Raw genomic sequence first — 26548 nt, forward strand, 5'->3', positions numbered from 1 at the left:
TGGACTTCATCGTGCAAGCAGTGGCACTGACAAGGATGCATCTGCACCCTTGCCCAAGGAACCACTTCTAGGGTGGCTACCATGAACCGAACACCTGCAGGTAATACCATACGGCCGGGCGAATTGCTTCTCTCAATAGCCTCTAGCCTCACCTGCACTATCAGTTTCTGAATGCGGGCCTCCAACAGGAACACTCTGCCTTGCTTTGTGTCTAAATGAACACGGAGACACTCCAGCATCTGAGATGGCTGTAACTTGCTCTTGATCAAGTTCACCACCCATCCTAGTTATTTCAGCAAGGAAAACATCTTTTGTGAGGTCAGAAGACTCTCTTTATGCTCTTGGCCCAAATAATCCAAACGTCTAGGAATGGGTGGACCAGAATACTATCCTGTCTCGACACTGCTGCTAACACCACCAGGACCTTGGAGAAGGTCCTGGGCGCAGTGGCCAAACCAAAAGGTAGCGCTCAAAAACTGATAATGTCACTCCAATACAGTGAATCGCAGAAAACACTGGTGCTCCAGCCGAACGGGAATATGTAGATACAGCTCTGGCAAATCCAGAGACATAAGAATCTCCCCTGACTGTACTTCCATTATCACATAGTGTAAGGTTTCTATGCATAAATGAGCAACTCGCAATGACTATGACTCCCTTTAGGAGCAGGAGGCGGTGAAAAGAACCCCCCTCAGGTACAATGAAATAAACAGAATAACAGCCTGTACTTTGTGACTTAAGCAGTGGAATCACAGCCCAACAGCTCAGGGGCCTCGACAATGTAACCTCCACTACCAGCCTCTTTTCTGGAGAGCTGCAGAACTCCAGAGCATGGCCATCCCTTATCACCTCCAGAACCCACTGGTCTGACGTGATCTTGACCGACCTCTGATAAGATAAGACAGGTGAACTCCATCTTCAGTTCTAGGAGGTGGGTTGGTACACCTTCCTTGATGGGGTTGGGATGCATCGCCACCCGAGCCTGCGCCCCCACTGGGATGCCTGGGCTGAAAAGACTCTCTCTCATGCATATTCATTATAATAAATAACTGCTTCATGGAGCAGCTGATACCACAACCAACAAGAAAGTAAACTATTTTAGACATCCTTATTTGAACACAGGATTGGGAGTAAGAAGTAACAATGTTGGAGCCAGTTGGCAATAATGATCACAGCATTATCAAATTTGACTTAATAACTTGCAATCCTACTGCGACAGCATTTAACTTTCAATAAGGTGACTATGATAAATGAGGAAAATGGTTAGGAAAAAATGAAAGGAGCCACCAAAGGTTCAGAGTTTACATCAAGCATAGATATTGTTTAAAAATACCATCTTTGAAGCCCAGACTAGATGTATTCTACGCATTGGAAAAGGTGGAAGGAAGGCTAAATGACTACTGCCATAGTTAAAAGGTGACGTGAGAGAGGCTATAATATCTAAAAGAGTATCTTTCAAGAAATGGAAAAGGGATCCAAATGAAGAAAACAGGAAAGAGCATAAGCACTGGCAAGTGAGAGGCAAAGCACTGATATGGAAGGCAAAGAGAGAATTTGAAAAGCTTGCCATGGAAGCAAAATTCATAATAAAAATTTTTTCAGGTACATTTGAGGTAAAAAGCCTGTGCGGGAGTCAGTTAAGACCATTAGATGATCAAAGGGTAAAAGGGGCACTTAGGGATGACAAAACCATAGCAGAGAGACAAAATGAATTCTTTGCTTTGGTATTCACTGAGGAAGATGTAAGAGATATATACTCATAACAGAAATGATATTCAAAGGTGATGATTCAGAAAGAAACACATCTCAGTGAACCTGGAAGATGTACCAGGGCAAATTGGGAAACTAAAGAGTAGCAAATCAATTGGACCAGATGCTATACATCCCAGAGTGCTGAAAGAACTGAAAAATGAAACTGCGGCTCTGCTATTGGAAATTTATAAACTATCAGTAACATCGTCTATGGTACCTGAAAAACGTAAGGTTGCCAATGTAATGTCAGTTTTTAAAAAGTGATCAAGGGGTAATCCAAGAAACCACAGACCAATGAGTCTGACGTCCGTGCCAGGCAAAATGGTAGAAACTATCCTAAAGAACAAAATTACTGAACATATAGATAACTTTATCCCACTAAACTATGCCTAACATAGGGGCAGATGCTATAATAAACACGGAAAGCGGGCGCTGATTTTTCAGCGCCCGCTTTCTTAAAATGTGCACTGCGCCCGCAAGGGGTGCGCCATGCTATCAACAAATTAGGGGGTCGCGACCCGCAGTTTTCCCCTCCCTTCAAATTTATAGGCGTCAGTTTTCATAACGCAGCCAGCCAGTTATGAAAACTGACGCTGAGCGTATCAGTATCAATCTTCAATGCAGCCAGCTGAGGTTTTTTATTTTTAATTTTTAAAGAAGTACAGAAAAGCAGTTTTTTTCTGCTTTTCTGTACCTTTTTTCAATGCGCTCCAGGCAGGCGTTATTAGCTGAGCGATAAATGTGCATCTGAGACGCACATGTATTTTTTTGTATTGGAGTGAATGAGTAATAGCCTAACTCACATGCATTTGCATGTGATGAGCGCTATCTCATTCACTCCGCGTCGAATGCGAGTTAAATAGGCGCTAATCCCCCTATTGCGTTAGGGGGTGGATTAGCGCCTATTTAACCCGCATCCAACTGTGGGTTATAGAGTGCGCTCGGCTGAGTGCACTGTATTGCATCGGCCTCACAGATTTAGCCAAGAGAAGTCTTGCGTCACAAATTTGCTACATTTTTTTTGAGGGAGTAAATAAACATAGATAAATTAGTCCTGGGGGAATTCTGCGCTACGGCGGAGAGCAGAATTCGCGCAGAATTCCCCTCCTATGCAGAATTGCCAAATTCTGTACAGAAAATGGCAGAGACCCCGGGCATGCCGCAAATGGAGCATGCGCCGTGTGCTGTTCGTGGCGAAGATGAAGGCCCCGACATGCCATGAACCGAGCATGCGTCATTCGCGGCAAAGATGAAGGCCCCGACGTGCCCCGAGATGTATTCCCCTCGCAGCGAAGTTAAAGGCCCAGGTGAGAGTGAGTGTATGTAGAGGTGTGTGTGTGTGTGTGTGTGAGAAGGGGGAGGGAGGGTGAGAGAAAGTAGGGGGTGACAGAGCAGGGTTTGAGCAGGATGGTGTGAGAGCAGGGGGGTGTGAAAGAGTACGGGAAGAGGTAAGCAGGGAGGGGGGGTGCTTGAGTGTGGGTACCAGAGAGAGGGAGCCTGTATGAGATTGTGAAGGAGTGTGTATGTGTGTGAGAGACTGGGAGCTGGTGTGTATGAAAAAGGGATCCTGTGTATGTGAGGGTGCTAGCCTGTGTGAAGGGTTTGTGTATGCGTGAAAGAGAAAGGGAGCTTGTGTGGGTGTGTATGCAAGAGAGAGGGACCTTGTATGAGGGAGTGTGTATGTGCATTAGAGCGAGGGAGAACGTGAGGGGCAGAGGGAGCCTGAGGGCAGTACTGAGAATGGGGTCAAACTCTGGGAGTGGTGAGCCTAGAGGTGGAGGGGAGAGATAATGGCAGGTGGAGGAGTTGGGGCTTGAGAAGGCAAATTGTCCAGGTGAGTAGGGAGAGCGAGTGGAAGGGACACTCTTAAAGTAAATTTCTAGGGAAATTCTGCTGAAAATATTTAAAATTCTGCATCTTTAAGTAATTACTTTTTCTGTATTAATTTAAAATGAAATTACTTAAAGACTGTCGTAAATTTTGTTTTGACCAATATAAAGTACGCAGAATTATGCATTTTTGTGCATAGAATTTTAATTTTTTTTGCACAGTGTAATAAATGTGAGCCAGCTGTATCTGGATTTCCAGAAATCATTTGACAAAGTTCCTTATGAGAGACTTCTTAGGAAATTAAAATGTCATGAGATAGCGGGAAGTGACCTGTTGTGATTTGCTAACTGGTTAAAATATAGAAAACAGAGAGTAGGGCTAAATGGTTAATTTTTCCAATGGAGAAAGGTGAATGGTGGTGTGCCCCAGGGATCTGTTCTGGGACACTGCTTTTTAATATATTTATAAATGATCTAGAAATGGGAACAAGTGAGATGATCACATTTTCTGATGACACAAAATTATTCAAAGTTGTTTAATCACAGGATTGGGAGAAACTGCAAGAGGACCTTGCAAAACAGGGAGACTGGGCATGCAAATAGCAAATGCAATTTAATGTGGACAAGTGCAACGTGATGCATTTAGGGAAGAGTAACCCCAAATTATAGATACATCATGCAAGATTCCACATTAGGAGTCACCACTCACGAAAAGGATCTAGATGGCATTGTTGAAAATACATCAAAATCTTCTGCTCAGTGTGCAGCAGCAGCCAAGAAAGCAAGTAGAATGCTGGGGATTATTAGGAAAGGAATGGAGAATAAAACAGAGAATATCATAATGCCACTGTATCCATTTATCTAGCCGCGGGAAACAGCAGCCAGATCGACACATAAATCAGTACTTATACTGCTATCTGGCACAATTCGCTGCTACTTAGCCGGATAAAGTACTTATCGGGCTCCGTAGTGGCAACCTGCAGAAGATAGCCATATACGTACTGATTTATGCATCTGTATGGGGCTGTTTCCTGTTGCCAGACTGCTGAGGGGCTGATGCAGAAAGCTGCATTCAGTCGAATGCACCTTTTAGCCTACATTTGTGCATGTTTTCTGCAGGGAAAACGTATTCCCAAAGCAGGAAGTTTTATGCGCAGAAAATGTGCGCACCTCAAAGAGAGCAATACTTAGTGCCCTTGCGTGGCAATCCCATGCAAATGAGGGCATTAAGTATTACTTCCAATCAGGGCTGGTGCAAGGGCACCTAGGAGAACCTTCTGCCTTGCGCCTGCCCCCGTCCAGGCCCCAGCTCCGGCCCTGATCTCATTCACTCAGACAGGTCCCCCTCACTTCCATACTTAGGTTTCTTGTCTCATTCACACACACACACCCCTTTACACAGGCTCTTTCCCTCTCTCTCACTAACACCACTTCTCTCTCGTACATACACAATCCCTCTCACACACAGACACACAAACAGAGGCGCCGCTCGTGGCTCACCGAGTCTCTACTTTTCTCGGCAGTGAGTGGGATGGGCTCCGCACACAGCCCCACATGGCTACTCTTTGCTGCCCCCTAATGGCTGGCACCCTAGACGACTGTCTAGTTTGCCTATTGGGATGCGCCGGCCCTGCTTCCGATGGAGAAAGACTGCTTTGGGCCAGCGCACCTTCTTTAGCACTGGAAACTTAAGGCCTGGGTCGAGGCTAGAGTTATGCTTTCAGTGTTATAGAAAAAAATAATAATAAAGGGAAAAAAAATGTCTGGGTGCGTAAGTGGTGGCAGCTGCTGCCGACACAGGCAGATAAGTACATATTTATTTGTCTATTTGGAAGCGGGAAGCAGCTGACGGAGCCAGATACATTGGTACGTATTTGGCTATCTACCATGGTCATCGTCACATAGCCAGATAAGTACTCTGTCCAGCTATGTAGCAGTGTCATGGACCTGACACATGGATAAGGAGAAATTACTACTCACCTGATAATTTTCTTTTCTTTAAAGAAGACAGGTTAATCCACAACCAGTGGGTTATGCACCTCTAGCAGCAGGAGATGGAGCAAAGCTGCCATCACAGTATATATACCCCTGCACTGACATCAGCCTGCCAGTATTTTTTGCAAAAGCCAACTGTGAGACAATTAAGCATTACATGATCATAACTATTAAAAGACAATCATTCAAGCAAAACATTGAGCTCAGACAAGAAGTGTAATATCACTAATCTAGGGACTGGATCTGACACTTACTATTAATCCCCGGAATCGCAGCCATACTGGAGGACAATATCACCACCATCTAGCAGCCAAGGGCGGGAGGGTGGATTAACCTCTCTTCATTAAAGAAAAGGAAATTATCAGATAAGTAGTAATTTCTCCTTTCTTGGCACTCAGAAAGGTTAATCCGCAACCAGTGGGACGTACCAAAGCTACTCCTGATCAAGGCGGGAGGCTGCCCGCGGTCCAATCAACACCGTATGCGCGAAGACTGCATCTTCTCGGGCCTGCACATCCAGGCGGTAATGCCTGAAAAAGGTGTGTAAGGAGGACCACTTTGCAACTCGGCAAATCTCGACGGGAGACAACAATCTAATCTCCGCCCATGACACTGCATGAGCCCTAGTGGAATGAGCCCTAACCTGACTAGGCAACGGCTGCTCAGCATCCACATATACGTGACCGTGATAATCTCCTTAATCCAGAGGGCAATCATAGCCCATGATGCCGGCTCACCCTGTTCCCCCCCCCCCCCCCCATGGTGTATAAACAGCCGGTTTGTCTTCCTGAGAGGTTTAGAAACCTCCAAAAACCTCACAATATGCCACTTGACATCCAAGGTCCATAACAGACGACATTCATCTTTATCCACATCTCTCTCCCTGTCCAGTGGCGGCAGGGAAACCAATTGATTCAAGTAAAAAATCTGAGGCCACCTTCGGCAAAAAGGATGGAATAGTTCGCAGCTGGACCATCCCCTGGAGTCACCCGCAGGAATGGTTGCTGGCAAGACACAGCCTGCAGTTCAGAAATTCTACGTGCAGAACACCATCCTTAAAGTAAGTAATGTCAAGGAGAGGCTATGGGGTGGTCCAAAGGTGGGATCCGCCAGAAAATCCAGAATCAGATTAAGACTTCATAATGGCAACGGCAACCGCAAGGGGGGAACGAAGATGCTTCACCCCTTTCAAGTACCGGGCTACATCCGGATGGGCCGACAAGGGTTCACCATTCACCTGACCTCGGAAACAGGCAAGAGCCGCCCCCATACCTTCAAGGAATTAAGGGCCAAACTCTTAATCAACCCATCCTGCAAAAATTCCAAAATGAGTGGGATCTTAACTGAACAAGGATGAACCACTTGTTCCTCACACTATACCTCAAGCACTCGTCAAACCTGAATTAGGCTAAGGAAGTGGAGAACTTTCGTACTCGAAGCAAGGTGGAATCACAGCACGATTCAGCAACCGAGGTCTCTCAAGGACCATACCGTAAGAAAAAAATCAAGTCGAATCTTCATAAAGAATAGGCCCCTGCCCTAAGCAGATCCCTGTGGACTGGTAATCGGGGAGGAAAATGCCCCAGGAGCCTCCACAGATCTGCCAATCTGGCCCCACTAGATGCACCAACCCCGTGTGTCTTTCGATTCTCTGACTCATTCTGCCCAACATGGGCCTCGGGGAAAAATGCATATAGAAGCTTGCCTTCCAGCCACTTCTGCACGAGGGCATCGATGCCCAAAGACTTCAGATCTCTTCTGCGACTGAAGAAGTGAGGAACCTTTGTATTGTATAATGTCACCAGCAAGTCTAGAAACGGGAGGCCCACTATGATCTGGAATGCTTCGTTTGACAATTCCCAATCTCCTGGAACCAGACGTTGTCTGCTGAGAAAGTCAGCGCATACATTGTCTTTTCCTGCAATGTGTTAGGCTGACATCTCCTCATGGAATGGGAAGAAGAACTTCTTCCCATTCCATGAGTTAGGCTATTTCCTGCAACGCTGGCTCTTGGTTCCTCCCTGACGACTGATGTAAGCCACTGTCATCACACTGTCCAAAATCATTTGGACCACTGGACCCCGCAAGCAGTCGATGAATTACAAGCATGCCAACCGAACGGCATGGGCTTCCAGCTAATTGATGCTCCAGCCAGATTCCTCTGTACAGCGCTCCTGTGCTGTTAGCTCCTGACAGTGAGACCCCCAACGCTGGAGGTTCGCATGCATCATGAGTACTAGCCATTTTGGTGTTCATAGGGGAACGCCCTTCCTTAGATCTGCTTGCAACCAGCACTGATGTTGAATACTGATATCTACCAGTAACTGAAACCATATCGAGTAGTCCTGAGACTGTGGACTTCAACATGCAAGCAGTGCATGCTGAAGAGGAAATATATGCACCCTTGCCCACGGAACCACTTCTAGGGTGGCTGCCATCAACCCATGCATCTGTAGATAAGCCCATACCGTCAGGCGTATTGTTTGTCAATAGTCGCACTTGCGCCATTAAGTTTCTGAATGCAGATCTCTGGCAGGAACACAGGAAAATTGGTTACTTGCTAATTTTCATTCCTGTAATACCGCAGATCATTCCAGACTAGTGGGTTTATAGATCCCTACCAGCAGATAAAGGCAGAGAACAAAACCTTGAGACACTTCTACATAACCGAGAGTGCCACCTGAAGTACCCAAGCCAAAAGAAATATCACCCCCTTAGGGCGAACTAGAAACTAGGGCTGGAATACCCCGAACTGAACTGTGTCAACGCCGCAACCATAACTCCTGCCAACTGTGGAACTCAGCCAGATTAAAAATTCTCAATAGCCCAAATTATTTTTTTTTGCAGAATGCATTAGAAACCCAGTCAGGAGTCAGTCTTTTGGCAGCCACACCGGGGTGGGCCTCTGGAATGATCTGTGGTATTACAGGAACAAAGATTAGCAGATAAGAACTAATTTGGTGGTTGATGTAAACTACTGTTGTTGCATTGTCTGACAGCATTCACACGATACGACCCCGGACCAGGGGCAGAAACACGACCAACGCTCTGTGGACTGCTCGTTTCCAATCAATTGACAGACCAGGTCTGTTCCACCAACGATTACAGGCCCTGAGCCAAACGGCCCAGTCACACCACTCCTCATCCCTTGAGACTGGCATCCGTGATCAGCACCAACCAAGCCGGAATCTCGAGATCCATTCCTCTCTCCAAATTGGTCTTCAACAGCCACCAATCCAGGCTGATCCTGGCCTCCTTCAAAAGGGGGAGTGGAAGAAAAAACTGCTCCGACACCACTTTCCACCAGTGCTTTCTGCTGGGACCACATATGAGCAAAGGCCCACGGAACCAGGTCCAACTTCGATGCCTTGGAACCCAAGACCTGCAAATAGTCCCAAACCCGTGGTACTGGTAGACGCAGCAGATGAGAAACTTGTTCCTGTACCTTTTGTATCCTGCCTGCCGACAAGAACCCTCGGCCAACCAAGGTGTTGAAACTGGCTCCTAGATACTCGAGAGACTGAGATGGAACCAAGTGGCTCTTCACAACTTTGATCACTCATCCCAAGTCACTCAGAGTCTGCATCACTCGCCGCACCGAATGAGCACAGTCCTCTTTCGTCTTTGCACGGATGAGCCAATCGTCCAAGTACGGATGGACCAACACTCCTTCCTTCCTCACGGCCGCGGCCACAACTACCATCACTTTTATGAATGTGCAAAGGGCCGCAGCTAGGCCAAAAGGGAGAGCCCAAAACTGAAAATGCTGACTCAGCACTTTGAAGTGCAGAAACTTCTGTTGGTCCTTCCAAATGGGAATGTGCAGACAGGCCTTGGTCAGATCCAAGGATGCCAGGAACTCGCCTTTGTGGACTGCCACAGTCACTATATGCAGTGTCTTCATAATAAAGCGCGGCACTCGTAGGCTCAAGTTTACCTTCTGTAAATCCAAGATGGGGCGGAAGGTGCCCTCCTTTTTTACCACCCCTGTTCGTTGGGCAGCACCGGCACAATGGCGTCAAAAGCTATCAACTTTCGAAGAGTCCCCTCTATCGCTTCCTGTTTGTTTCGGCAAGATCAGTGCGACTCCAGGAAGGCTTCTTTGGGAGGCCATGAAAATTCTAAGGTGTAACCGTCTTTCACTACCTCTTGAACCCACTCCTTGTATTTTTAATTAGCTTTATCCACAAAGAGAAAGAAGCAAAAATCCCCAGCAGTGATACTTCCCTGGAGAGTCCAGCGGCGGACAGGTGGGGACCTCAGGGCGCTGAGAGTGAGCCAGTCCCCTGGCTATCAGGGGCCCCAGAAATAGCGGGTTGAAACAGTCAGGGGTATCCAACCTCCCATTCGCCCAGCTCAACCCGAGGGGTGGCCTGCCAATTGGAACCTGGCACCTTGGGGAGTTGCACCACTTCTCAAAATTCCAGATCAGTCAGAACTGCAGGTTTGCACCTTTACCATCTGCTGGAGACAGAGAATACTGAGGGACTGCAGGTGCCACTCTCAGTAATATAGCAGTGCCTTAATGTTTTGTTCTCTGCCTCCATCGGCTGCATGTATAAACCACTGGTCTGGAATGACCTGGGTCTGTCCAGGAACCTGCCATGCTTCGTGCAGAAATGAACGCTGCGATATTCAAGCCTCTGGGATGACTACAGCTTGCTCTTGGGTAAGTTCACCACCCAACCTAGTTCCTGTAGCAAGGAGATCCCCTTGCGTGAGGCCTGAAGACTCTTTTTCATGCTCTTGGCCCAAATTAGTCAATTGTGTTAGTATGGGTCGATCAGAATGCCATCCTTTCTCAACACTGCTACCACCACCAACATGACCTTGGAGAAGCTTCTGGGCATGGCGGCCAAACCAAATGGTAGTGCTCAAAACTCATAATGTTACCCTGGTCCCTCTAACTGGAACACTCTCCCTCCTGACCTCCGACAAGAGATTTGCCCTATCTCCTTTAAGAAAAAACTTAAAACTTGGTTATTCAAGCTGGCCTTTCCAGAACCATCTTGTTAGCTTAAAGCCTTCTCTACATCTCTTACTACACTTCTCTGTTTATTTCTCTCCCTTATATGGTTTGATCTGTTATTAATCTTAGTCTTTTTCATTTATTCTGGTTCCCTCTGAAGAGACCCTTAGTCACTCTTTTGACTTTCCCTTTTATTTTTTGATTTATTTATTTATTTAATTTTTATTTAATTTAATTTTATGTTATTATTTTATTCTATTTCATTCCATTTATGTCTTCCACTTTTCCCCACTCCTTTTTATACATACCTGCTCCCTAACTAAGCCTAGTACAAGAACAACAAATTTTGAATTATACATTTACTGGACTTTTATCACTTATGACCTTCATTACTATGTAATCCAATCCAATTCTTATCTACCTTGATTACTATGTAATTTAAATTGTATATTTAGTTTTTCTTTCATTGACTATTACTTAAAGTTGCTTAAATGTTCATTGTTCCATGTAAAGCAGTCTGGCAAGTTTTTGCTCTTTGTAAACCGGTTTGATTTGCATCTAATGTAGGAAGATCGGTATAAAAAAATAAAATAAATAAATACCCTAAAACAGTGAAAGGCAGAAAACCGTTGATGCTGCTGTCGGGGGGAATGCAGATATGCCTCAGAAAAATCCAGACTGTACTGCCAATCATCACAGCGCATACGTTTTCCATGCAGAAACAAGTCACTTCCAAATGAGGATTGACTCCCTTGAGATCCAGAATGGGGCAAAAGGAACCCTCCTTCTTGGGTATGAAATAAATGGAATATCGGCCCACATTTTCTTGTGACATGAGCACTGAGATCCCGGACTGCAGCTCTAATCACGGGTTACAAGGCGTTCTGCCCCGATGCAGTCTCTCTGCATTGGCTTGGGGCGATGGCAATGCTTAATGCTCTTGTTTGGATGGGTTTTCCCAAGTGAAGGCTCTAAGCACAGCTCCCATTAAGAAACACGTGTTTTATGTGCACAAAACTCCTTGCTGCAACCTGTAAGTTTTCCGTGCAGAAAGGTACATTTAGCTGAATGTACCTTCGTGCAGTGGCCTGTTCGATTGCAAGACTTATGGCAGAGGGAAATACCTACTATACTTGACTGGAACTTGCCTTGACCTTGGCTTGGGAAAGCCAAATAATAAAATCTAAAATCCAAATCTGTAAAAAATAAAGGGGCCAGTAAGTGGTTAAAGCAACCCTGATCAAGCACCAGTATAGTCATGATAAAAAAAAAATGCTACTACTCTCTGCACTAAAGATGGTTAAATAATTCCTAGCACCCTCAAGTTATTTTATCTGAGTCCGACATTGTTCCCAAACGGAAACCTTGCTTGAGCTCTGTAGCTGGGACAAAGTACGGAGCATGGTGTCTTCGATAAAACACAGAGCAGAACGTCAATAGGCACGATGTGACGCCTCCGTGTTGATGCGCATGCGCGAAGGGCCGTTGCACTCCTCCGCTTTCCTCGTCCGCTAGTGCTACAGCTGAATGTGCATGGAGGGAAGTGAGCTGTGATCGTTGCCCAAAAAAAAAAGGCAAGAAAACGCGTATAAATGTAAAAGCCGACCCGTTTGATCGGAAACCCATGGCTGCGAGGTTCCTTAGCGCTTGCCTGTCTCAGGTATCGCGAGAACAAAGAGTCACGTGACGTGCGCGAGGCGTGCACGGGCTGAGCGGGAAATTCGCGACGTGCTGGAGAGCGATCGTTGTCGCTGCATTAAAAATAATCATTACCGTCGGTAGATTTCTCATATTTCGGGAGAGGTAAGGTTTGAGGGTCGGTGGGCAGGCATTTTGTGTCTGGGAGATATACAGTAGCCCAGTTATAAAAATTGATCCCCTCACAATCTTAATAACCGTATGGTTTAACTGTATACGATAAGACTTCGTATTAGAGAAAATGACCTTTCTCAGGAGGTGGGGGTGGGGGCCAGTGCTGGAATCTGGCTGTTTTATAGAAAACAAATAATTTTAGTTCTAGAGATGCCAAGTCTCGTGCACAAAGGGTAAGACTCATGCATCTGAAGGGGGTCTTATGTTCTCAGTCTGTTATCCCTTCCTCTCACGCATTTGGACGCAGGGAGCAGGGGAGATAAAACAATGCAAGCCCCTGCCTGCTTGCTGCCAAATAAAAGTAGAGACCCCCATTCTGCCACGGCCCTGAGTAAGTGTGTATGTATGTGTTTGTGTGGAAGAGAGAGCTTGTGTGTATGAGAGAGGGAGTATGTGTGAGAGCATGGGTGTTTGTATGGGAGAGAGCCAGAGCCTTGTGTACCTGAGAGAGCATGGGGGTGTGGGTAAGTGTATAGGACAGAGGAGATAGTTTGATTGCCCTTTCCCCCACCTCTCCCCACTCCACAACAATCACAGGGTGACTGGAAATCAAAGCTTCATAGGTATGGAGAGCAGGGGATTTTTTTTGTCCGTATTAGTTTTAATTATGGCCTATTATTTGATGTAGGTGCTGATTTGACATATTTTGTTTTACTAGAAATGCATAACAATTTTTTTTAAATTAACTATTGGATATTATTCTATTCATCATCTGTTTTGAAGTATTTATTTATTTATTTGGTATTTATTGACTGCTCTCTCCTTTGATCAAATTGGTGTACAAGTAAAATAGTCCTAAAAATATAAAAACATAAAAGGACAACAATCATAATCAGTAATATAATGACAGACGCAGCCCTGTCAGAAAACATCATTGCTTAACATGTTATAAGGTCAGAAAACTTCTCTTGACTAAATGGTTCACAAAACCGATGCATTTTCACCTTAATAAAAAGGGAAAACTATTCTTAACTAAATGCAGCTCAGAACAGGTGTATTTTAAGTACTTTTTTGAACTGTTGATTAGGATAGTTTTACTATTATGATTTATGTTTCTTGATTTTATTGTTTGATGTTTTATCAGGAATGGTGCTGTTTGTTTTTTACATTGTTGCACCTCATAGAGTCTGGCATGTGGTTTCCAGTTCAGATTTTGTCTACAGGTTTGTGTTTATAGTTTAAGGTCACTTTACAGACAGACCTTCACCAAATACAGAATAATCTGTATATGCAACTGAGGTAAGTTATTCTGCTAGCATGTAGGGATGTATAACAGCATGGCTTGTTCTGTTAGGAGGTGTATTGGTGTTTTAGGGCCTGGTGTAATATTTGCAGTGTTGCCATTTCATAGGTAGGCTTGTTACTGTTTGGGAGCTGGCAGTTAGTAAACCTCTCATACCAAAACAACACTATTTGGTAATTGCAATAGGTTTTTCATGGCTTTCTGAAGGCCAAGTGCACATCCAATATGCATTACAATAGGCCTAATGCCATATGGGTTCCCAATGTCTTTTTTTGCAAGTTGGCTTCACTATTACAGCAGTGCATGTAAATATGTCATTGTTATTTTAAGTGATTTTTACCTCTGCAGACTACTTTGAATGCCCTTTTTCATGTAAAATCTGTTAGAAATGCATAATTTTTAATTGTTGGTGGAGGAGGAATCAAAGCTTTAAGTCTGACCTAGGATACCGAATACCCTTGCACCAGACCTGGTCAAGAACCGCACATGGAGAGAAAGGTGGTTTTATGCATGTGAAGGGCTTTTATAAAATAGCCTAGGGCTCTATGTGTATAAACGTATGTGCATAACTGGTTTCAAACATACTTTTATGCAAAATGGACAGAGGTAATCTAGGGGCACAGAGTAGAAACTTATGTCCATACATTTTCATTTTAATTGGTGTACCCAAGCATTTTTAAAGCAAATTTATGCTTTAAAAGTGTGTGTTTAAGTGTGAGTGTAAATGGTACATACAGATTTTAGCTCAACATACAGTGTTGTAAAATTATCTTCCCTATGTGTTTGAATTTTGAATAAAGGCTGAATTGCAGCATCAGTAAATTCACACAATGCAATAAAATACAAGAAAATGCTAACCTGAAAATCTAATGTTATTTATTATAGGACAAACATTTTATAATGCCCCCAACTGGAAGAAAGCAGATAGGGAAATCTGCTAAATTAGTACAGGAAGATCAAGGAATGCATACTTACGATTTTCAAGTAGAAGAGAAGAAAGATCTTAGTGGATCTGAGGATGATGTCAGAGAAGGTGCAGTATACTGACTTGTATATTTTTTCAGCTGAGCATATGAAATTATTCTCTGCATTCATAGTTCTAAAAAGTGGTTTAAGGGATCCTAACAGAAATTTTTTAGAGACTGTTTCTGTATATAAATACTGTTTTTGCTTCCCATGGGAGACTGTGAGTTTAAATATTGAGTGCTTTAAAATGAACTTTGATTCATAATGAATACCAATATCAGAAAATGAATTGCACTTATCAAGAGTGAAAAAACTACTATTGCTAGAAATATGTTAAGTAACCAAGAGGCTGCTATTTAAAGACTTTGTCCAGGTAATGTTTGAAGTTATGTAGACAAATGCCAAGATTTGAATATTTCTCCCCGTTGAGTGGATACATTTTGTGTGAATAACTCATAGATAATATATATCTAGATAAAAAGATGCAACTTTGAAGGACATTCTGGGGACAGGGCTAAGTTTTAGCCAGTGAATGTACATGTGAAGCACTGTCTGGCTAAAGTTATGTGTGTAATTCAGGTCATAAAAATATCTGTCTAAAGTGATCTGGATAAAGTTATGCAAGTAAGTATATCCAGGTATATTCAGCAGCAGACTTAGGCCTGGATTCACCATTCTATCGCAGAATGGTGAATCCAGCGAAAATGGGGGGGGGCCTGCGAAAGCTGGCACCCTTTGCACCATAGCGGTGTTTTCGCTGCCGGCGTTCGCACCCAATAGTGCCACCGGGAAAGGTGGTGCTATTGGGCGCGCTACTGGCAACGATAACGTAACTTACCTTATCGCCGCCAGCGAAGATACCGCGGAGTCCACCTTCTCGCCGCCCCGACTCTGCCCCCAGCATGCTATCGCACGTGATAAGCGTTTGAAAATGACCCCCTTAGCTGGGTAAGTCCCACTAAATATCCAGATAAAGTTACATACATAACTTTACCCAGATAATTTCCCCACTCGGTTCCCTGAATATTTTAAATAAGTAATATCAACTTCATAATTGATTTTTTGAAGAATGTTTTTATATAGTCTCTAATTTTCAATTTTTTTTTCTGTTCAGGAGAAACACCAATAATTGATAAACATGGTAAAAAAAGATCAGCAGTGCCTAGTCACAGTGTAACTGAAGATGAAATGGGGTAACATGCTTGAATGCCTTATTTTTTATATTTAAAAGTGGTGAAAAGTAATGACCAAGGAGCCATAATATGCCTATATGGTTTGTAGAACAATGCTAGCTATAATCAGTTTTAGCAGTGCAAATCAAATTAAGAATTCATAAATTCAGATAAGTCAAATGCCAGACCCATAGGCTGCGCGCTCATGTTATAAAATCGGGCATAGATTTGTGTAAGCCGGGTTGCGCGCACAAATCTACGCCCACGTGTAGATATTAAAATCTGGCCCATACTGTTATATTTAATATGGTAATAAAATACAAGCTATTAACTAGAACATAAATCTTAAGACGAAGAGCTGGCCAGCATTTGAACAGAGTGAAAATGTCTAAATGCAAATTCTTGCAGTAAGTGTATTACAAATGAATTCCTCTTAAAATGAATAGTTATAGCTATAATATAATTTGTTGTTTCAAAATACATTTATAAAAACTGCATTAAAATAAAAAATATTTATTTAAAATTATGTTAGCACATGATATCTTTTATAATGCTTAATGACACCTTAATTCAGTTTTCCTGGAATCTAGGAGACAAGTTAGTGATAACACTGTTGAACATGGGCTGGCCTGGTGGCTGCGCTGCATGTTGTCATATGGAGGATCTGCATTTGATTCCTCCATGAGCTAGTCAGGTCTGGGGATGCAGCATTTACAACCATGTAGGAGGGAAGTTTTAGCCATTGCTCTTTGGCAATAACTACTGGCTGAATTCAGGACCCACAATTACGGATCCTGAAGGGAGCAGTGGTGCATGGCTTCCTGGCCAAGGATTGTTTCTGTGATGGCTACAACTACTACTATTATGCCACATTCCTAAAGCACTACTGGGTGTACACAATTCCTTAATCCTTGCTATTTGGAGGTTATATTCTGGTTGAGACAAAGAATTTTCTAGTAATCATTTAGAAGTAAACTTTAAGACCCGCACGCATGCACACATTGCGCGTTTGCTGGCACACGCACATTGACGCGCTGATCTTATAACATGCGCACGTATATGCGAGCATGTTACAAAATCGGCTATCTGCACATCAGTGGTGTGCGCGCCGGCAAACACACGCATGTACGCGCGGATGCCATCTGGAGCGCATATTTGGGGGGAATTTTAGTAGATACACACAATAGGCGACACAATGGGCCTTTTTCCCAGTTCGTTCCCAGTTCACCCCAGTAAAGGAGAGGACTTCCTAAACCCCCCAGCATTCTTGCCTCCCTTTCACCCCCGACCCTTCAAACCCAGCTAGCTTGTGAATTTTTTTTGTTACGTGACTTACATGCTGTCCATAGCAGAAGTAAAGTTACGCGGTAGGGGACCCCCGGTGCGAGCTTGTGCGTGTAAATACGTATGTGCTAGATTCATGCTACAGAGTCTTCTTGCACAGAACATGCCCACACCCCGCCCCTTTTTTCAGAAAACCTTTTTTATGCATGTTTCGAGAGATACACTCGCGGCCATAGGCCTTTTAAAATCCATGCAGTGCACACAGGTCCGAGTAATGTGCATATCTCTCAGTTTTGCCACACGCAAGCCTTTGAAAATCGACCATTTAGGGGGTAATTTTCAACAGGAGTTATGCGTGTAAATGTAACCTACGATCGTAGCAATTTTCAAAAGCCATGTACTCGAGTAAAGTGCACTTACGCGAGTAAATCCTTTGGACAATTCAATGTCATATGTTGCAGCAATTTTCAAAAGCCCACTTACTGGAGTAAAGTGTTTTTACTCAAGTAAAATCCAGTTTTACTTCAGTAAATGATTTTTAAAATGCTACTAAAATAAAAACAAGTTTAACCTGAGAGGCCTCATGCCCACTTTCTGTATTATCTGGAGTCTCTCAGGGCTCCATATTATCTCCCTCGTTTTTTCATCTGTATATGATCCTATTAGAAAAATTAATTTCAAGCTTTAATATCAAGTATTATTTAAATGCTGATAATATCTAGTTGTGTATTCCTCTGGATTTTGATGAGTGCTTGCTTGCTGAACGTTTCTGCTTGTTTAAGGGGAATAGATTCCTGGCTTGTTTCTACTTCTTTATATCTCAATCACAGTAAAACAAATTATGTGGTTTGGAAAATATAGCCTAGCTAGATTACAGTTGCTGACTTTATGGAATCAGGTTGTTTTTCCAGTTAGCTTACAGGTTAAAATGAGCAGCTTGCTTTGCTTCACTAAATTAAATTTGCAAGCAAGATATCTTCCTTGATTTTTATTAAATTGGATTATTGTATTGGCCTATTAGCGGGACTATCTAAACATCTTTACTGTTTATAATTGATCGAAATGTGGCAGTGAGGATTGTAACAGGGGTTAGGTATAGAGATCATACACTCCTACATTATATGCCCTTCATTGATTAACAATTAATAATCAAATTGTTTTTAAAATTGCATCCAAGGAGGATAATAATATTTTAACAAATGCACGTGGCAGGGTATATGCACATATTTGGCTGTGAGCATATCTACACTAGTATTTTATAACCTGTGCCTATGGCACATTTTATAAAATATGCATATCTGTACTTTGCAACATAATAGAGTATAGAGGTTTACATGCAGTGCATTGAAAGAGTGTATATCAATGGATTGAACTTGCTTACTTTCCCTACCTATTTTAAAAACATATGTGCGTATATTTTCCGTGCGAAAATAAAGTAGGACTTACTTGTGTAAATCAGTATATTTTACAACATGCGCACTTCAGTGAAATTACTAGTTTTACCAGTTTGTCTAGTCCTCCAGGTCATCAAGATCTCCTGGTTCTTCAGCCCGAATTCCCTCCACTTCACCTAGACCGCCCACCCAGTCAGTACTACATATTAAACGTGTTTAATATTACCTAACACCAAATAATGAGCAGGTATAAAATTACATGAATAAATTGGCAAAGCCACTTGCATCTTTTAAAATAGTAACTTACATGCGTCGTGGAACACCTTTAGACTGCCACTTTTTAATGCGCATATTTGTGTGCGCGAACAGGAAAATACATGTATATTTCCAACTTTTATCCATTCCATCATGACAAGTTAATTGGGCATTTACTATATTTGAAACAACTATAGGGAACACAGTATTTCATTGGTGACAAGGCAATGTCAGGGCTATCTAGAATTCTGGAAAAGCTTAAAAACCTGACTTTTTTACAAGGCATACTCAGATATTGGGAAAAGTTATAGGCTAGTACATAATATCAGTTATATTACTTTGTAATGTTTTAGAATATACAATTTTTAACTATACGTTACAATTATTAACATTGTATGTGATGATTTATATGTTGACCCTGCTGAGAGGGTCTTGGACCTATCGAGTAACCGAAAATCTAATCAAATAAATAAATAAATAATGAGTCAGCGGGGTTTGGATTTAAAATCAAAGAGCTGGATTTTTAAGGAGGACTTGAAAATGGCCAGAGAGGGAGCAGGATGCACCAACTCAGGAAGGCTGTTCCAGGCACATAATACTGCAAGACAACACAGAGTCTGGAATTAGCTGTGAAGGAGGCAAGCTCAGATAAGAGCTTGTTCAATGAACTGAGATCATGAGGAAGGATAAGGGACAGAAAAGAGAGGGCAGATAGTGAGGAGCTGCAGAGTGAATGTCCTTATAGGTGAGAAGTTTTAATTGAATGTGGGAACAGATAGGTAGACAATCTCGAGGAGTAACATGGTTGCAACAATGCTGGAAGAAAGGGCCAGTGCAAGAGGATTTGGCATCCTAGGCAAATCTTAGATCATGTACCCCCTCCCCCAATTTACCAATTGCTGGCAGCTCCAGCACAATGCTCCCCCCTACTGGCGGCAATGGCTGCAGCAAGGTGCTCCCTCCTACTGGTGTTGTGGTTTTGAGGTGTTGGTGGATTCTTAGGTGCTGCAGTGATGGAAACACCCGCGGGGAGGAGCCCCTTGGGGAACTGCAGTACCGGACTAGACTCAGATGCACAAATACAGAGATAACTTTATTGTACAGCTTGTAGAGTTGACCAGAGGTGGCAGTAGTGAGTAGATTCCTGCAGCAGCAGTCCTGGGTCCTCAGCTGAGGAGACCCGTCCCACAAAGGTGGTGTAAGGAGCTCTGATGCAGATTTCCAATAAGGAGCTGAAGGTGAGACAGACTGATAGATGTTAAGTTACTCACTCTCTTGTAACTGTATTGGTGGAGTTCCCAGCAGATAGAAGTATTGGTAGCAGGCACCAAGGTAGACAACTCAGGCCCTCAAGGAGCGAGTACCTGGATACTGGATAGGCACCTGGAAAGAAGCATAGGGCCCCCGAGGAGCGGGTACCCAAGTTAGTAGAACCCCGAAGGGTGGAGAGAACTTCTAGCAGCAGCGAGAAGCGGCAGAGCAGCTTAGACTGAACCAGTCCTTGCTAACTCAAAGGTCAGTTAGCAAATGGGCAACCTAAATACCCAGATGTTGTGAAATCACTCGAGGGGGACGCCCCCGAGGTTCGCGCCATCGCTGGAATAAAGACGCGGGTGACGCGCGAGCACCCTAGGAGGCCCTCAGGTGAATCATGGCAGAATGCCTTGCCATAGCCGCTCCGGGGACGCCGGGGAAAGCGGCAAACAGACGCGGCACTCGCCATCTTCCTGAGGCTGGTGAAGAAAGCCTATAATGAGGTGAGGCATGTGGGACGAAGCCGTCTGAGTCCGACGGACGCAACAGTACCCCCCTTCAAAGGGCCTCCTCCACACACCCTACCTGGTCTTGGTTTCCGAGGATGCGATCGATGATACTGGTTCAGCATCTCTTTGTCCATGATATTAGCCATAGGTTCCCATGATTTATTTTCTGGTCCATAGCCCTCCCATGACAGGAGGTATTCCCAAACTCTGCCTCTCTTCCTTACATCAAGTATAGCATGGACTTTGTACTCGATGTCCTCTTCTGCGTCAGTAGGAGGGGGATCTGGTGTCTTGGTGCTGAATTTGTTGAGAATGAGCAGTTTCAATAGAGAGACGTGAAATGCGTTATGGATCTTCATTGCTGGGGGAAATCTGAGACTATAGGAGATATTGCCCAGACGTCAGAGGATGGGAAAAGATCCGACATAGCGTGGAGCGAAGCGAGCTGATGGTAGCTTGAGTCTAAGGTGCTTTGTAGACAACCAGACTTTATCACCAGGCTTGAAGTCAGGAGTCTTGCAGTGATGAGCATCATAGCCCCTTTTAGCTCGGATTCCAGCTTTGATGAGCATCTCCTTGGTCTTCTTCCAAAGTTGTTGAATCTCTTCGGCAGTAGCTTGAGCTGCCGGGGATGACACTGACAGCGGAAGTGGCAAAGGTGGTGAAGGTAGTCACCATATACTACTTCGAATGGTGTTGATCCAGTAGATGTTGCTGGATGAGAGTTGATGGAAAACTCAGCCCACGGTAACAGTTCGGCCCAATCATTCTGACATGAGCTAATGTAGGCACGGAGGAACTGCTTGAGGGTATGGATCATCCTCTCAGTTTGATCGTTTGACTGAGGATGGTAAGATGAAGTGAAGTTGAGAGTGATATCAAACTTCTTTGCACAAAGCCTTCCAGAAATTGGCTGTGAATTGTACACCTCTATCTGAGACGATGTGTTTAGGCATTCCGTGTAGGCGGAAAATATGGCTGATAAAAAGCTTTGCAAGTTCACTTGTAGTTGGTAAGCCAGGAAGCGCCACAAAGTGAGCCATCTTTGAGAAACGATCTACTGTTGCCCAGATGGTGTTATTGCCTCCAGAGAGTGGTAAGTCCACCACGAAGTCCATGGCGATGTGAGTCCAAGCTACTCTGCCTCCTCGGACTTACCAAGGGTACCCGCTCCTCGGGGGCCACTCTCTCTTTTCTTTATTTCAGATTGCAGATAGGAACCGGTACTCGCTCCTCGAGGGCCCATGTTCCTGAATACTCTGAAGATTTTCTACTGCCTGGAAGCTATCGCAGATACAGACATTTGTGAGTTACCATCGCTCTCTCAGAGCTTTTCCTAGAACCAGGTACTCATTTCTCGAGGGCCTAACCCTTTCCAGCTACTGAGCCTCTTTAAGACCTTATGTGAGATTGGTTATCTAGTTCTGGCTATGAACACAGCATACCCTGTCTACACACTATCTATATTCTCTCTTCAGCTCAGCAACCCTGGGATCGCTGTTCCAGTACCTGAGGGACTTCAGCCCTGCCGGGCATATCAGCTCACTACTGCCACCTCTGGTGGTTCTACTAACCTGTCTAATAAAAGAACTATCTGTGTCTGTCTCCATAACCCAGCCTAGCCGGTGGTCCCTCTCAGGATATCCTCCTGGGGGCACTGTCATCTGCCATCGGCCCAAGGATTCACCTATCTACCTTCCTCTACAGCTGAGTGCCCTCTCCAAGCACTCCGCTGGTACAGATTGCTACTCCTTCCATCAGGGGTCTTCAGCAACCGTTCATAACAGATTGTTATCTACTCCCTTTACAGGAACTGAGCAATACAGATTGCTAACTCCTCCTTCCACAGGAGTAGATTCCTAACAGGAAAGCAGCCATGTGTCACTGTGCAGAAATAGCTAAAATCTACCACCACCCCCCCCTTGCGCGCGCCGCGCACACAGATTACAAAATCCGGCACACGTGCGCACAGCCCGCAGATTTTATAACATGTGCATGCCGGTGCACTTGTGAGCTACCAATAAAAAGGCATGAACCAAATAAAAAATATTAGATTGGGATTTACTGATGCAAACAAAAATACATATAATTAATAACATAGCAAATATTTTGTAAAAGTTAATGGAATAGTGTCTGCAAATTAATTAGTTTTTGTGCATACCTTGATAGGAATGGACTTCATTTGTAAGCCAGGATATGTTGGATATGATCTCAGTTTCTCAGGTTTGCTAATAAGCCCATGAGAGAGAGAGAGAGAGAGAGTATGTGTGTGTTTTGGTATCCTGCTTTGCTGAAAATTGCCACCTGCATACATTATGGTATTAAGTAAAGCAGTTCTGGTTGTGGTAGGTGATGTTATGCTACATAAAGTTGTCTCATGATTTCAAGATGGAGTTTTAAGTTTGTGCATGTCACTATTATACAGAGCTAGTTGTACAGATCTCCCAGATACAAATTATTTTATTTAGCTTCTTCCCCCTTTTTTCCATTATTATTCATCTGTTAAGATAATGTTTGACAGATATGAAAACCATATAATACTGTTTAATACCATATTTTTTGTAGGGGTCAAGTACAGAATATGTTAGAAAGGTTTGGAGGCAAGTATATTTTCAGATGATATTGTTAATACAATGTTTGATTTTATTCAGATAACTCCCTGACTATGGACAATGGAATTAGGAAAAAGAATACCAATATATTAACATTTAGCATCTCTTAAAAATGTTTCCTTATTTCTTAGATATTGCAATACATATTTCGTATCATTTTTCAAGGTTATTTTAATGTGTAATTTTGAACCTTTTTAAAATTTCACAAATCAAAATAACTTTCCTGTTATTCTTCATTTATGTAGTTTTCTATGATTCTTATGAGTCATCCAAAATGTATGTGAATAGGAGAAAACATACTGAAGAGTTTGCTATACTTGTACGACAAAGTATTTCAGAATGTGATAGAAATAAGGGTGTACATAAATCCTATAATAAAATGGCATGTAGATTTATCCCAAAAATGTAATTCAAACCTAAGCATATAAAATAAAATTAGGGGTTACAACAGTTAAAGAACATAAAACAAGTTTTTGTACTGATGCTTTATAGTTTGCATAAGTATAAACCATAAAAAATGCCCTATCACACTTCCGAAATAAAAAAAGGAAGAGTTATGTAAGGTAATTATTTCTGCACACTGTATAAATATTAAAAAAATCTGCAAAGTCTCTTGGGCTACTGTTATTATAGAAAGGTACTTCAGATGCCCTTGGTATAGGCCATTCATTCTAGGCAATTTCCACACACAAGTGCAAAAAGGACACATTCACAAGCATTTTACATCCACATGAATTTTAATTCAGCAAATGTCTTGAGTTGCATAAATATGTGAATAACTGGAGAGAATTTGTACTTACTTTATAAAACTTGCATTTAGGCTGGCTTAGGAGAGACATTTACTATAGTGCAGATTCTTTTGCACACCTCCAGTCTCTGCAGGTTGACAAGTGAACAGAGACATACTTCCATTTCAATCAACCTTCTGGTTGTATCTAGCAATTTTGGCACTATATTATGTCATCATCTCCCCTAATATCTGTAATGTCCATGAAATTGACCAGTTTTATGAATTCTAAAGCCTTAAAATGCAGTTCATCCTGTATTTCTCTCCAAGTGTAGCTGATATTAGCAAGGCTCTGATGGCAAAGAGAAAAAGACTGGAAATGTATACTAAGGCTTCTCTAAAAACCAGTAACCAAAAAATAGAACATATATGGAGGACACAACAGGAACAAAGGTAAGATTTATATATGTAAATGTGTGCACAAATAGACATTCATATATGTTTACTTAGAGGCATAGTCTAGTTATTAAGGCCCAGATTTTAAAAGCCCTGCGCGCGTAACATCCGACCTTTATGCGCACCGAGCGAATTTTCGAAGGGGCCTGGCAATGCGCGTAAGGCCCTGGACGCGCACAAGTGCCGGGCTTCCTCGAAGGGGCAGGCTGGAGGGGAGTGTTCTGGGCAGGGACAGTGCCACTGTTCGCTGTCCCGAAGACTCACGTGCCGGCACGTGTAACTTACGTCAGCTTGGGAGCTGAAGTAAGTGGCAAAATAAAGAAAAATACCAAAAAAAAGGTAGGGTTTAGGGGGTGGGGAGGAGAGGAGAGGAGAGGGGAAGAGGGAGGGAGTATGGGTTAGGGAACTGGGGAAGGCCGGAATACTTCACCACACGGAAATTGCAAAAGTTCCCCCCCCCCCCCCTTATGCGTGCAGATTATAAAATTCGGTACGCAGATTATAAAATTGGTGTTTCCCTGTATGTACCTGGATCAGTCCAGACAGTGGGTTATGTCCCCAATCCAGCAGATGGAATCAGCCAAAGCTTCGAGGGGGCGTCACCATAAGTACTACTACCCCCTCTGCAGGAGTTCAGTATCTTCTGACTCCAGCAGATGCGAGTAGTAGAATCTGGGTTGCTCCAGATTGCCTGAAACCATTTCTTACAGTGATTACTTGTCTTCTCTGTTTTTCTCTCACTGTTTCTGTTGGATCAAGTTTGCTTTATTTAAAAAAAAAAAAAAGTTAAAGAGGGTTCAATTTGGGACGGCGTGACTTCCCTCTGCGTTGTCTCTCACTCTCTTTCTCTCTCGGTGCTAGCTGTAACTTGTGAACCGGGGTAAGTGCATTCTTCTGTGTTTCTCTTTGCAGCTGATTTTGCTCGCGGCTGCTTCAGCTTCGCCGCGTTTTTCTCCCTCACCAGCAGCCATTTTGCCGGTTCCTCGTGGGCTGCGGAGGTGAGCGGGGAGATCTTCGTTGGCGGGTTGTGAGGCCAGGAGGGCCCCCCCGCGGCACCGTTCATCGGCGGGCAGTGCAGGCCGCTCGGGCCCCCCCGCGACACCGTTCTTCATCGGCGGGCAGTGCAGGCCGCTCGGGCCCCCCCGCGGCACCGTTCTTCATCGGCGGGCAGTGCAGGCCGCTCGGGCCCCCCCGCGCCGGCGTTTTTCCTTCGCGGCCCCCCCCCCCGAGGCATTTCGTTTATTTTGCCTGTCTCCTCCGTTGCCAGCAGTGCTCACGATGCCGCGGCCAGCACGTTGCTCGACCTGCGGTGAGCCGAGATCGCGGATTGCCCGTGAAGGGATCTGTGCCCGGTGCCTCCCCGGTGGGGAGGGCCCATCGCAGTTCCTTAGCGAATTTTCGGTTTTGACAGGCATGCCCGGGCGGCGCGGGCCGGCCCCTCCCCCATTACTGGCGGGAACGGCGGCCATTTTACATGCCCAGCGCTCTGAGGGGACTCAGGCAGCGCTGGATGACAGGGACTCCCCCGAGGTTTCTCCACCGAATTGGCTGCCGGACAACAGCCTGACGGGCCAGGGTCCCACGGGGTCCCCCCCCTCCGGGGCTAGGCCGGGATTCTCCCCGGACTTTGTACTGTTAATGCCCACTGCGTATTTGCAGGGCCTCGTCGCTCCCGCAGCACCGTCTCCAGCCAAGGTCCCGCGGCTCTCGCCTCCCTCTCAGGCCCCCCCCGTCCCGGCGGGTGTGGGGGCCACCGTGCCTCCCGCCCGCACCTGGATTCCTGCGGGCTCCGAGGGAGCAGTGACAGGCCCGGCGTCTCCTGGGCCGGACCTGGGAGAAGGGGGCCAAGGGGATTCCACCACAGAGGGGGACGATCCGCACACGCTGCGTCTCTCCCAGGGAGAAGAGCTGGACGAACTTATTCCAAGTGGGTCTTGGATCCAGGAGCTGAATCTCGATCCGCCGCCGGACCCGCCCGCTCCAGTAGCGCCCGCCGTCGTCACGTCGGCCAAGAAGGGAGATCCGGTGCTGGCAGCCCTCCGGCCGAGGGCTCGGGCGTTTCCCATCCATGATTCCTTCCTGCAGCTTCTTACTAGGGAGTGGGACGCCCCGGAAGCTTCCCTTAAGGTCAGTCGGGCCATGGAGAAGCTGTATCCGCTACCAGAGGATTTCCTGGATCTCATCAAGGTTCCGAAAGTGGACTCCGCGGTGTCGGCGGTCACGAAGAGGACGACCATACCAGTGACGGGTGGCGCGGCC

General features: G+C 44.6%; 1 protein-coding gene across 4 annotated transcripts in view; it reads left to right on the forward strand.

Moving 5' to 3' along the window:
• The window catches only part of LOC115090512 (synaptonemal complex protein 3-like), a 189151-nt gene that overhangs the window by 115593 nt on the left and 47010 nt on the right, over window positions 1-26548 (forward strand). For 3 of the 4 annotated variants that reach the window (XM_029599706.1, XM_029599704.1, XM_029599705.1), the window contains exons 21-24: window positions 14546-14693; window positions 15741-15819; window positions 23060-23094; window positions 24169-24286. In XM_029599706.1, coding sequence (XP_029455566.1) covers window positions 14546-14693; window positions 15741-15819; window positions 23060-23094; window positions 24169-24286 — 380 coding nt within the window. Of the gene's footprint in view, window positions 1-12117; window positions 12349-14545; window positions 14694-15740; window positions 15820-23059; window positions 23095-24168; window positions 24287-26548 lie in introns of those variants that run through there. The other variant, XM_029599708.1, reaches the window with a different exon arrangement.

This window comes from Rhinatrema bivittatum, chromosome 4, assembly GCF_901001135.1.
Source record: "Rhinatrema bivittatum chromosome 4, aRhiBiv1.1, whole genome shotgun sequence".
In the NCBI taxonomy this organism is placed as follows: domain Eukaryota; kingdom Metazoa; phylum Chordata; class Amphibia; order Gymnophiona; family Rhinatrematidae; genus Rhinatrema; species Rhinatrema bivittatum.